This window comes from Bos taurus, chromosome 23 (assembly GCF_002263795.3).
Source record: "Bos taurus isolate L1 Dominette 01449 registration number 42190680 breed Hereford chromosome 23, ARS-UCD2.0, whole genome shotgun sequence".
Classification (NCBI taxonomy): Eukaryota; Metazoa; Chordata; class Mammalia; order Artiodactyla; family Bovidae; genus Bos; species Bos taurus.
Genome location: NC_037350.1, coordinates 49,409,565 through 49,422,583, shown reverse-complemented (window position 1 = coordinate 49,422,583; position 13,019 = coordinate 49,409,565). Strand labels below are relative to the sequence as shown.

The following is a 13,019-nucleotide window of genomic DNA, read 5'->3' as shown; positions in this document are numbered from 1 at the left end:
CTCAGACACTTCAGTGGTCATCCAAGAGCAGCCCAGGGACCGCTGGGGCCTTGGAGACCTTTCAGGAGATCCATCAGGAAAAGGAACTTTTATCGTTTCAAACAGGCATTTGCCTTTTCCAGCCTGACTCTCTGTTGAGTGGACAGAGGAATTTCCCAGAGGCTCGGCTATGTGTGACACAGTGACAGCTCTAGGTGGGAACTAATACAGAACGCAGACGTCTTCCACTAAGCCAAACGCTAAAGAGACTTGCAAAACGTGTCAAATAGCAAAACTCTCGTCACTGGTTTTTTTTTTTTGGTGGGGGGAGAAAAATAGCTATTCTTCATAAAGGTGTTATTTATGTTAGTGTGCAAGGGGCTTCCCAGGTGGCGCTAGTGGTAAGAACCCGCCTGCCCAATGCAGGAGACATAAGAGACTTGGGTTCGAAACCTGGGTAGGGAAGATCCCCCGGAGGAGGGCATGGCAACCCACTCCAGTATTGCCTGGATTATCCCATGGACAGAGGAACCTGGCAGGCCACAGTCCACTGGGTCACACAGTCGGACACAACTGAAGCTACTTAGCACGCTGAAGTTTTTCTGTTTACTTAGAAATAGAGAGGGAATGGCAAACCACTCTAGTATTCTTGCCTCAGGAACCCCATGAACAGTACCCAAAAGTAAATGCTTTAAAATGTTTCAGTTTTACTTTCTAATATAAATATTGATAACTATGCCCCACATAAGCAAGGTTTTCAAGGCCCTCAGAAACATTTAAGGATGTAAAAGATTCCCGAGACCAATAAGTTGAGAACCATGTTCTTAGACTGATTTTTCTGCATCCTTGCAGGGGAGCCAACACCTCAAATTTTTATGTTCTCTGGAACCACATCCTAAGCCCACTAATTTTCTCACCATAAACTAAGATTCCACAATCTTGGTACGACTGACATTCAGGGCCACAGAACTCTTTCTGTGGGGCACTGTCCCGAGCTTGGCGGGACCTCTGGTGGTTAACTACTAGAGGCCAGTGGCGTCCTTCCGCTCACGTTGTGACAACCAAAAACGTCTCCAGACGTGGCTGAATAAAACTGGCCCGGGCTGAGAACCACTGCTCTGAATACTCTTCCTGGAAATGCTGCTGCTGCTGTGGCTGCTAAGTCGCTTCAGTCATGTCGGACTCTGTGCGACCCCATAGACGGCAGCCCACCAGGCTCCCCCGTCCCTGGGATTCTCCAGGCAAGAACACTGGAGTGGGTTGCCATTTCCTTCTCCAATGCATGAACGTGAAAAGTGAAAGTGAAGTCGCTCAGTCGTCTCCGACTCTTAGCGATCCCATGGACTGCAGCGCACCAGGCTCCTCCATCAATGGGATTGTCCAGGCACGAGTACTGGAGTGGGTTGCCATTTCCTTCTCCAATGCATGAACGTGAAAAGTGAAAGTGAAATCGCTCAGTCATGTCTGACTCTTAGTGACCCCATGGACTGCAGCCTACCAGGCTCCTCCAACCATGGGATTTTCCAGGTGAGAGTACTGGAGTGGGTTGCCATTGCCTTCTCCACCTGGAAATGTTACCAAATATCAAATATCCCACTTATGATAAGAAATAACTGGACTTATTCGGTGCCTACTCTGCGCCAGGCACAATTCTGAGCGCTTGATAAGTATTCATTCACTTAAACCTCAACTCCTGTGACACAGGTAAGTCATTCCTCCACCTTCTAGATTAAGAAACTCAAGTGCAGAGAGGTGCAGTGACTTGCCCAGCGTCACACAGCAAACGTGATGATGGCAACGCCAGGCCTGGTTGCTCCTCTGAGCTTTAGACTCCGGAGAATAACTGCCTCTGCTGGGGACCCCCCCCGCCAGGTGACATTTACTAGAGTCCTCAAAACGAACTCAAAAGTCTCTGGTAGCTCAGCTGGTAAAGAATCTGCCTGCAACGCAGGAGATCCTGGTTCAACTCCTGGGTGGGGAAGATCTGCTGGAGAAGGGAAAGGCTACCCACTCCAGTATTCTTGGGTTTCCCTGGAGGCTCAGATGGTAAAGAGTCTGTCTGCAATGCGGCAGACCTGGGTTCGATCCCTGGGTTAGGAAGATCCCCTGGAGAAGGGAACGACTACCTGCTCCAGTACTCTGGTCTGGAGAATTTCATGGTCTGTATAGCCCATGGGGTCCCAAAGAGTTGGACACGACTGAGCAACTTTCACATCCACAAGACTAGCTATTTCTGTATTTCTTAAATTAGTTAATGGTACAGCTTTTACACTGACCCCTCTGTGCCTCACTTAGTAACCTGGGTGGTATTTCAGACTCTGCTTGGATTCTCTTCTCTATTCCTGAATCCAATCACTCATCGAGATCTAACAGTTTTACCTTCTAATTATTAATCAAGTGTATCTTTCCCTGTATCTTCCGCTCCTCAGGCCCTCAGAAGGGCCCTGATCTCTCCTCAGCACCGATGTAACCAACCCTCCTTTGGGGTCCTTGGGTCCGGCCCTCATAGTCATCCTTCCCCTGGCGCCAGCACGGTCTAGCTAAACAGCACGTCTGGCCGGGACACTTTCTGGCGTGAAGCTCTCTACTGGCCGCCTGGTAGCTGAGAATGAAGCCCGGGTTCCTCAGCACGGCCCTTGCGTGGCCCTTTCCGACCCCAGCAGCTCACTTAACTCTCCAGCAGAATTCTGCTCGGCAGTGTCACCTGAGCGCACCAGGCTGCTTCGTGCCTGTGGTCCTGAGCTGTCTTCTGGGAAGCGCTGAGTCATCACCCTCATCAGTTTGTGAGAGTGATTCTACACTGTGTCCTACAGAGACCCGTCAAAGATCCGCTGATGGTGGGGGCCTTGCTGAGCCCCATGCTATCATCTTGCTATCCCCAGGGGCTGCGGTACCAGGCAAAGCAGTCTGGGGAGTGCCTGGAAGCCCTGATGTCAAAGACAGTAGCAATAGGACATGTATGGACCTGTGGGGAACGCAGAGTGACGAGAACAAGGAAAACCGGCCCCCAGTTACACCAGCTGAAGCTCAAAGCAAGCAGGGGAACTCAAGACAGAAGTGATTAAAGGGATGCCAGAGAGAGAGAAGTACAGGGGAGGCGTGCTCCTTGCAATCCACAAGACACAGCCTTAAGATCTATACAAAACAAGGACATATTCTACAACCCATTTATTATCTTAGGACATAATGGTGGGAATCTCAGGGTGTAGGTACACGACTGCAGGCAACAGTGAAAACTAATCACCAGATTCCTCTGGACAATGTATTCACATGTGGATTATATAAGTTTAGCTCAAAAGGATTACTCCAAGTATCATGTGAACCGATATTCTGTAAGTACGGTTACCATGTAATTTCCACTTTCTGCCTACAGAGTACAGTGCCGAGTGAATTTCCTGCAGTTCTTGTTTATTAAGTAAATTACAAATTCTTCTTCCTGACTGTGGTGAAGAAGGTTCAACTTATTTACAAGCATATTTTGTTGGCTCCTTCAACAGACTTGGTTAAGTTCTTGGTACTAAGCATGGGTTAACTTTTTGTTTAAAATTCTAACAGTATATCTACTGTTTACGAACCTTAGCTGCCAAAGCCAAAGTCATTAAATGAAACAATGCACTCTCAGAAATGTTTTGTTTTTTTAATTAACTAGCTGACCAGTTGGACATGACCTCATTCATATGACCTAGACATTCTCAAAAGTATAGGATGAGTACCTTTTCTATACAGGTGTCTAAAAATTAGGAAATCACTGCTTGGGAGGTTTAGTGTCTGTCTGGTAAGCAAGCTGCACTGGGTCTACCCTAGCGTCCGCCAGCTCATCCACCCAGCCTGGGGCAGCTACCCAACCAGGCCTGCTCCAGGGATCCCAGATTCTGCTGCAAGGAAACCCAGTCTTCCGGGTGCTCAGTCATGGAAGGTGAGACCAGGTGTGAAGAGAAGAGCAGGTCTTACCAAATTCTTGCTTTGGGAATAAGGCTGAAACTCAGAGGACCAGGTAGTTAGTAGAAAATACCAAATCCACAAAGATGCAGAGAGAAAATCCATAAAGTACATACATCCGTGGTGAGTCAGAGGTTATAAGGAAGCAGAAAAAGACAGCAGATGCTCTGAAGCAGACACAGACGTCGAAAGAGAAAATGGAACTCAAGAGCAGACATGAGAATGGGGCAGGCGTGCAAAAGCTGTGCGCTCCAATGCGGATGGAAGAGCTTAGCCTCTCCTTCCCCTGCTGCTGAGGTCATGAAAGCTGGATCCCCGTCTGGGTCAACATTTCAGCTCCTGGAAGCCGGGCCCATCTTTCTCGGTTTACCGTTACCTGCGTGTCCTGCTCACAAACCCCGCCCCATGGCCGAGGACAACAGCAGAACGCACCCTGGCGAGCAAAGGGGCTAATGAAGACACCTCGGAGGTGCAGGGAACGGCGGCTAGAGAGGGCCCTCGGTTGTGGGCCGTGGCTACTGCGGGGCGCTTCTACCGGCCAGGCTTGCGATACCACGAGGAGTTCTCACAGGTGCCCCGAGCTGGCAGGAACCCCTGCACCTCGGCGTCCGCCCTGGAAGCAGAGAGCGCCCCTACCGGAGGTGCCCGAGCAGAGGGTCCGACTCCGGGGAAAGGGACGAGCCTCTCCCGCCCCCGAGGGCGTCCCCCCGCTCACCGGTAGTTGTAGGCGCCGAAGCGCTTGCTCTCCCGCAGCATCGCGCGGTACAGGTCCAGCACCTGCGCGCGGCTGGACGCCGCCATCTTCAGCGCAACACGCAGGGGGTCCTCTCCGGCGAGGCCCCGAGTTTAAACTCGACCCGCGAAACCGCCGCCGCCGCCGCCGCGGGAAGCGCGGGCGGGACGCGGGCGCGGGGCTGCGCGCAGGGCGCGGCCCACACCCCGCCTCAGCGGGGCTCGGGCTCAGAGGCGCCCCGGCTGAGGGGAGGCTCTGGCCGCGCGCCCCGGACGAGGGGGTCTCCGCCTCAGGGGGGCTCCGGCCGCGCGCCCCGGATGAAGGGTCTCGCCTCCAGGGGGCTCCGGCCGCGCGCCGCGGCGCAGGCGGGCTTCGGACAGCTAAGGGGGCGGCGCCTGCGGGAGGCGTTCCCGGCGGCTGCCCCGGGGTCCCGCGAGGCAGCCGCCCTCGGAGGACGCGGAGCGGCCGAGGCCGGACGGCGGGCCGCGGACTGCTCTTCCTTACGGCGGAGGCGGGGGTCAGCGGGCGGCCGGGCGGGGGAGGCCGAGGCGCTCCGCGTCGCCAGGTAACCGAGCGCCCGCTCTATCCCCGCCCTTCCGCTCGGGCTGCCCTCGGCGCCGCCTGAGCCGCCGTGCGCGCTGCGCGGGCGCCGACTCCGCCGACGCCTGGGTCGGGGTCGGGGGGCGGGACCCGGCCGAGCGGGGACGGGCCGCCGCGGGCGTGCGGGGCCGCGGGGCCACACCCCGGGGCTCCTCGGCGCTCCGGCTCCGCTGAGGGCGCCCGCCCGGGGGCCTCCGGCGCGAGGCCCGCTTCCTGGGCAAGATGGCGGCGCCCAGGCGTCTGTGAGCGCCGCGCTGAGGAGCCCCGCGAGGCCCCGAGCCCTCCACCCCGGGCGGTCTCGCGTTTCCCGGGAGCGGCGGGTGAGTGCGCGCGGGGCGCGGCGGGCGGTCAGCTTTGCGTGCGCCCGCGGACCTACGTGGTCTGATGGACAGGGGGCACCGGCCGGCCTGGACTGGAGCCGGGGGGCTTACGGGGTTAAGGACTCTGTTGGGACCGTGTCCGCTCCCCAGGCAAGAAGCGGAGCAAGTCTCCTCCTTAAGCTCTTCCCAGCTAAGTCCTCTGCTTTCTCTGAAGACGCCAACTTTCCTGATTCCCCTTATTATCCGGGTGGATGCGGTTTGCTCTGTTCGTGGAACGTAGAGCCCGGCGCGGGGAGGCCTCCGCTGGTTCTACTCAAAGTGTTTGCAAAGTTCTCGTCTCGGTTTTGGAATCTGTGTCTGTAGCCAACGTTGGTGACAGCCAGAGTTCTCTCCTTCAACAAGGTGCGAAGGGTAACTTACACGAGAGAGACAAGTCTCCGTTCACATCTCTCTTTCTCCCACCACGCTGTTTATGATTGTGTTTACTTTATCTCATTTTGAAGTCACTCTGAGTCAATTTCAAAGTTTATCCTATTTTCAGAAACTTTAAGGGCAGACACTTCAGGGTACTTATAACCTAGGGTCCTTGCATATCTACATATACTTCTGTATTTGTTATGGTACCTGTTATAATTGCATTTTTCAAACGGCACGGAAGAGAAAACACTTTTATTAAAAATTCTCTTACACTTCCCATTTGATTTTTGTTATGCTTCATAAGTCTCTGAGTCTCAAAATAAAGCTCTTTACAGAGTAGCCAAACTCCTGTTACTCCTGCAGGGTGATCAGTCATTGGGCATGCTTCGCTTTGGGTTAATTGAAAGCAGTTCTGATATTTTGAGTGTATCCTTTCAGTTCAGTTGCTCAGTCGTGTCCGACTCTTTGCGACCCCATGGACTGCAGTGCACCAGGCTTCCCTGTCCATCACCAACTCCCAGAGCTTGCTCAAACTGCTTTGGCATTACTCAAATGATTCAAGACCAAGGGACTCGTACATTATTATAGAAGATCATCCAGAGCTAGGGACTCGTGCATTATTATAGAAGATCCGGAGCTGTTTTTCCTTACTGTGATAACACAGTTGAGTGCTGATGATATAAATTAGGAACGTGGCACCTGGGAAAACCACGTTTGTGCAAGGTACAGATAGAGAAAGCTATCAAAGTTAGAAGAAAAAACATGAAGGTTATTTGGGCTTGTTTAAAAATAGTGCGGATTGCATTATCTTAATGTATTTTACTTTGATGTAGAAAATGAAGTTGGAATAATTACTACGATATGCAGTTATTTGTCTCATAATCATTACCATATACAATTAACATGTCTGACTGACTTTAACTGTTGTTAAAGAAAACTTTCCAAATAAAGTCTTTGGAAAGTCAAAACTTTCCAAATATATAAAGTTTAGTTTGGGTAGTCTAGTCACCTATTAGTATAAGGAGTTAACTGAGGGAAGTGAGAACTTCCCAGTTTCACAAAAAATAGTTTATAATTTTATTTTAAATGATTTGCTATTATGTTGACTATCATTGCTTTAAAAGACTAATAAAATCCAAGAGAGTGGCTGTAGGTACTTTTTAGATACAGCAAGTGTTTTTTTTTTTTTTTTTAATTTGCCAGAAAGGTATTGGATCAGAAGCAAGAAAGGTGCAGTGAACCTTGCTGAAGTTAAGGACCACCAACTCCCCAGTGCTTTAAACATTTGTTCTTAAAGTCAGATGATTTCCCAAATAACTTGTCCGGGATGTAAAGGGTGCTGGCAGTACCGAAGCTAAAATTTGGTTTTTTTTTGTAATGGCAGATTATCAGAAATGCCATGTTTAGAAGTGAATGTGTTTAAGATTTGAACAATGTTTTTGGACTTTTAAAAATTACATCTTTATATTTTGTAATTTATTCATAACTTGGAAGAGCACTGGTGTTTTCCCTGTGTGCAGCATTATGTAAGTTTTTTTCCACAAAATCCCAGTATCACATCAGTTTTCACCCTCACTTTAAGGCTTGTCCTTGTGCCCAGCCCACTGTGGATTGCCCCACAGAATAAGGAAGCCGAGCAGAGTAGGTGACTTCTGTAGTGTCTTACATCTTACTCTGTTTGTACGAGAAGCCTAACTCTTCAAGAAGACTTTCTCTAAAGTTAGATTTTCTGTGTAGTTAACTTCAAGTAAGCAGCCATTGATTTTTGACCCATTTTCAACTGTGACAGTAGATCCCTAAATGGGTGCAGTAATGACCATAAGTCTGGAAGGTCAAAGGTTAGCCAGACTCTGCGCCGGGTGTGTGATCTGTGACCTGATCGCCTTTCCCTGCTTACCTCCTCTCTTCAGTCCAAAGCAGAAGGGAGATGAGCTGTACCCTCCCTACCTCTAGGGACTGTGCCAAGACCAGGAACGTCTTCTCATGAGTTTGTGCCATAAGCTGAACGGTTGTGAAACTCTGCAGCTCACGCTGGGACTCTAACCCACGGCCTTTTAATTGTAATCATTCACCTGATGTCTGGACTTACTGATGCCCAGGTTCTTTGTGTCTCAGTGCAAAAGGAATTCAGGGAGAGGGGAAGTGACAGGCAAGCAGTAGATTTATTAATACAGGCTTCTCGTGAGAGATGCAAGGGCCGGGCGAGGGGGCTGCATTTTTATAATCCAAGGACAGTTGAGGAGGGGAGAAGACCACGTGTTGAGTTCCTCCTTCACGTAGGGCTGGAGCATCTCTGACTGTGAGGTCATACTAGGAAGGTCATAGCACTTATTCAAATCAGCAGAAGGGTGGTAACATTTTTCCTTTCACTTAATGACCTGGGGCATATGTCACACTCTGTAGTTAAGCAGGCCTGCTTTGTTCTAGATGTTATGATAGGCTTGCTTGCCCTATCATTAGCTTACAGTGGTCTCCCAAAGTTCCCCTGGCTTCCCTCTCTATAATCCCCTACTGGGACTTCTGCAGCTCCCTGTATAATGATCCGGTTCCATCCCTGTCAGCGGTAGTCCCCCACCCATTCTCCATCACCTTGCAGCTCCAATAATATGTTGAGATCCTCACCCCCATGTGCTGTGTTGGGAGGTGGGCCTTGGGGAGGTGCTTAGGTCATGGGAGTGGAGCCCCAGGATGAGATGCGTGTCCTTATAAAAGGGACCACAGGGAGCCCCCCGGCCCCGCCTGCTGTGTGAGGACACAGTCTGTGATCCAGGAAGTGTGCTCTTGCTGCTGCTGCTAAGTCGCTTCAGTTGTGTCCGACTCTGTGCGACCCCATAGACGGCAGCCCACCAGGCTTCCCCATCCCTGGGATTCTCCAGGCAGGAACACTGGAGTGGGTTGCCATTTCCTTCTCCAGTGCGTGAAAGTGAAAAGTGAAAGTGAAGTTGCTCAGTCGTATCCGACTCTTAGCAACCCCATGGACTGCAGCCTTCCAGGCTCCTCCGTCCATGGGATTCTCCAGGCAGGAGCACTGGAGTGGCTTGCCATTGCCTTCTCCGACGTGTGCTCTTACCTGGCTCCAAATCTTCGGGCAGCCAGGGTCCTGGGCTTCCAGCCTCCAGAACTAAGCGGTGACTGTGTGTAGCTTATCAGCCCCCTGGTCCGAGGTGTCTGAGCTGAGATGCTGTGTTCTGGTTTTCTGGAGAAACGGTGTGCAGGGGTTGTGGTTGCTGAGAGTGAACCAGGTCTGACGGGCGCATAGGTTTTTTGTGTGTTTCGTTTTTTGTGTTGCATTCACGTAATATTCTAACACCAGAAGCTTATGCTTTCTGCAAAATAAAGGAAAATGAAGTTTTTTTTTTTTTTTTTTTTACCAAGTTTTATCCAAAAGGTTAATGGCATACTTTGAAAGAAACCCAGTTTTAACTACTGACACATGTTTGGGTAGAAACGCCCCTTCCGGTGGGTGTCAGGGCCTGTGTGGACAGGCCTCCCCAACTCGGTCTCCGTAACCGTCCACCCCCCTGGGGCTTTCTGTTTACTTAGTTCTGTTACTGGCCTTTTCTTCATTAAGACGGAAAAATCAAAGCCTGACGGGATAAGCATAACGTCCACATTTGACTGACTTCGGTGTGAGAAGGCAGCCTTCCCCCCAGTCTCAGCCTTGCAGCTCATCCCAGCAGTGGAGGTTCTGTTCTTCTGTTCCCAGCATGACTGGGGTGGGAAGGGGCTTCCTGGTGGGTGGCTGGACCAGGGCAGGCCAGACGCTGCTCTCCAGATGCCACGGGCTCCCCAGAGGGCTCTGTGTAGAGGCCCCGGGCGAGCGTCCTGCAGGCCTGGGAGCCCCTGTGACGATGCCGGGACCGTGAGAGGCACGGCCGCTTGGTTGTGAAGGAAGAGAAGGAAGTGAAGCTGGGAGAATGACACGGTGTGTGATCGGGCCACTGAGTTGTGGGCAGAGATGTTCAAAGGCCTGGAGGGTGTGTGCAGCCCCCCAGCAGTGTGCTGTCTGCGGGGCAGTGACCCGGCGGAGGTGCCCGCCGCCGGGGAAAGATCACCCACCCAGTGAGGGTCATCCTGGTAGCTGGGTCTTGCAGCTCGAGGTCAGGGTGAGCGGTCGGCCCCCAGCGGGAACGCTGACAGCTCCGCCACGTGGAAGCTGCTCAGCCTGGGATGGAGGTGTCTCCAGTGCCCATGTGGACACAGCCCGTTAGGGCGCAGGGTCGCTCAGGAGCCTCACTTAGCCCCTTCCCTGCTAAGAAGTAACAAAGTTCATTGCTTCTGCCCACTCAGAAGTCTGTCCTTCCGGAAATGAAATGGCAGAAAGGTGGGTGGTTTGGAGGACAAGGAAGGGCTGAGGATTCTATCTGGACCGCTGTCCGACTCCCCCAGAATAGATTGGGTGTCAGTTCCTGCTCTGCTTGGTGTTTCAGGTCTGATGAGACGGCTGCAGAAGCAGGAGAATCAGCTGCTGGAATATGCAGGCCCCCTCCCAGCTGAGCACATGGGTTCTTCAGCCCCTCTGTTTGGAAACTGTCTACTTAAATGTCTTATCTTTCTAATCTTGGCTTAAAGGTGACTTCTGCAGCCAGCCCTCCCCGCCTGCTTACCTATAACTAAAAATAGTGTCTCCATTTGTATCTTGGGGTTTCTCTTTTTCTCCTACTTCAATTGTTGGTTTTACTCACTGCCATGCCGGACAGCTGGCGCCGGGCCTGTCGCATAGGTGGAGTTGAGCACACGTGTGTAAGGTGAGTGGACGGAAGCTGCTGTGGGTGCTTCGGGAAATGGCCCTTAGTGCCAGCGCAGCTCTTGTCCAGGACACGTTCAGGGAAGATGGAAGTGTTTCTGTCTGCCTCGTCCACTGTGACAGCCGCCACCCCCATGTGGCTTTTGAGCACTGGAAATGTGACTCTTGCAACTAAGGAGCTGAATTTTTAACTTTAGTTTTTACATGGAAGTGTTAGTTAGTTGAAGTTGTGTCGGACTCTTTGTGACCCCATGGACTGTAGCCCGCCAGCCTCCTCTGTCCGTGGGATTTCCCAGGTGAGAATACTGGAGGGGGTTGCCATTTCCTTCTCCAGGGGATCTTCCCGACCCAGGGACTGAACCCGGGTCTCCTGCATTGCAGGAGGATTCTTTACTGTCTGAGGCACCGGGGAAACCCTGGTGTTTACGAAGCTGTATATAGATTAGCTGCTACTATATTGGACACCTCAGTCTAGAGGATGTGATTTTATTAGCTTCTAACCTTGAAAAACATTACCATTGACTACAAACCCGTTGAGCACAGGTAATCTCACAGCCTTTGAGAAGGTCTGCTCCTGGCAGTGCGAGTGCAGCTCGTTTTACAGTGCATGACAGGCGTGTTTTATGGTCTGCTTGAGAAGCAGAAGAAGATTCTGTGTCCTCAATGGCCTTCCATGACTTAGGATTGTCGTTGCACTTTCCGCCCATTCTTTATTTTTTTAAATTTTTAATATTTTAATTGCATTTTATCCATAGTCCGGAGCCCTTCTGGGCTTTAGTTTGTGGGAGGATCCTTCAGGCACAAGGGCTGAGTTCTCTGCATTCCAGCCTTCTGCGGCTAACCACCGTCAGCTGCTACTTACGTAAGAATTGCTTTCTGACTACATGGCATGCACCTGACCTTGAAGGCCGAAAGCTTTTTAAGTGAGGAGTGGGTTTAAAAAGAAGAAGGAGAATTAGCAGATTAAATTTTATATGTTAGTATTTTCCAAGTGACACTAGGGTTAGAAAAAGAATTATCAAGATAAACTGTAATAATTACTGCATTAGAGCCATAAGATTTACACTTTGTCTCTATTGATTTATTTGTCTATATTACACTTTTGTCTGTATTGTCTATATTGATGCTTTGTCTATATTGTCTTAGGTCTTGATATGAGAAATAAAAAGAATTAGTAGTTGCATCTTTTACTTATTAAAAATAAAATATTTAAAATTCATTTTCATGGTGGATTTTGAAAAATTGTGTTTATATATCGATGTAGTAAAGGGCAACATCTTAGCCATTTTAACGTGTGCGCCTCAGTGGCGTTAGTGCGTTCACCATCACTGCCATCCTGTTGCTAGAACTTTTCATCTTCCCAGACCCTGTTGAACCCTGACTGCCCCCTCTCCTCTCCCCTTGGCCCCTGGGAACAACTGTTTTACTTTTATTTCTATGAATTTGATGAGTTTTAAAATTCTTTTCCATAAATTATTGTCCAAACTAATATGTAATACTAATATCTACGTGTCTCCAGGAATCACCTCGTTTAAGATAACCTTGGCCTACCTAATGCATAATTGCCTTACCTTGGGAAATGGCAGACACTTCTCATTAAGGACCCGAAATTATCTGCTTTAGTCCCTGCCCCCAGCCATCACTAACCTTAACATGCTCACCTCGAGAAAGATCATCTTGCTCATTTGAGAAAACAGTAACTCTAGAGAATGACTTTTTAGTGACAGATGGTAAGATGGACTTCCCTGAATATGTTTTCATGTGCTTGGGATTCCAAACTTTTTACCAGTCTCCACTGAGAAAGGCAAAAAGAACCAAAAACAGTCACTTAGTATTTTTAATACCTCCCACCTTAGTATAATGCTAAGTAAGAATTTACCTACAATGCAGGAGACCTGGGTTCGATCCCTGGGTCAGGAAGATCCCCTGGAGGAGGGAATGACAACCCACTCCAGTATTCTGGCCTGGAGAATCCCATGGACAGAGGAGCCTTTGTGTCCATGGGATCCACAAAGCTGGACACGACCGAGTGACTAACGCACCTTAGTATAACATCACTGTGACCACTGGACACATCTGAATTGACGGGGTCAGGATGGCGTTTAGTCCCCTAGTGAGCACCAGGAATCTGGGGGATTTGAAGGGAAGCGTGTCCCTCACCAGATACTTTTTAGTCGCTTGGTCTGACTCTTTGTGATCCTATAGACCATAACCTACCAGGCTCCTCTGTCCATGGGATTCTCCTGCGAGAATACTGGAGTGGGTTGCCATTTCCTTCTCCAGG

At 50.4% G+C, this 13,019-nt stretch overlaps 2 protein-coding genes across 13 annotated transcripts in view; one reads left to right on the top strand and one right to left on the bottom strand.

Annotated features, from left to right (window-relative positions):
* The window catches only part of LYRM4 (LYR motif containing 4), a 92,112-nt gene extending 87,083 nt beyond the window's left edge, over window positions 1-5,029 (bottom strand). The window contains 1 exon segment of one of the 2 annotated variants that reach the window (NM_001076306.1): window positions 4,634-5,029. In NM_001076306.1, coding sequence (NP_001069774.1) covers window positions 4,634-4,719 — 86 coding nt within the window. In that variant the 5' untranslated portion in view covers window positions 4,720-5,029. 2 annotated transcript variants of the gene reach the window in all.
* A 97-nt stretch (window positions 5,030-5,126) lies between these two features.
* Window positions 5,127-13,019, top strand: part of FARS2 (phenylalanyl-tRNA synthetase 2, mitochondrial) — a 305,944-nt gene continuing 298,051 nt past the window's right edge. For 8 of the 11 annotated variants that reach the window (XM_024983449.2, XM_059880242.1, XM_024983443.2 and 5 more), the window contains exon 1: window positions 5,471-5,571. The gene's annotated coding sequence lies outside the window, so the exon portion shown is untranslated. 11 annotated transcript variants of the gene reach the window in all.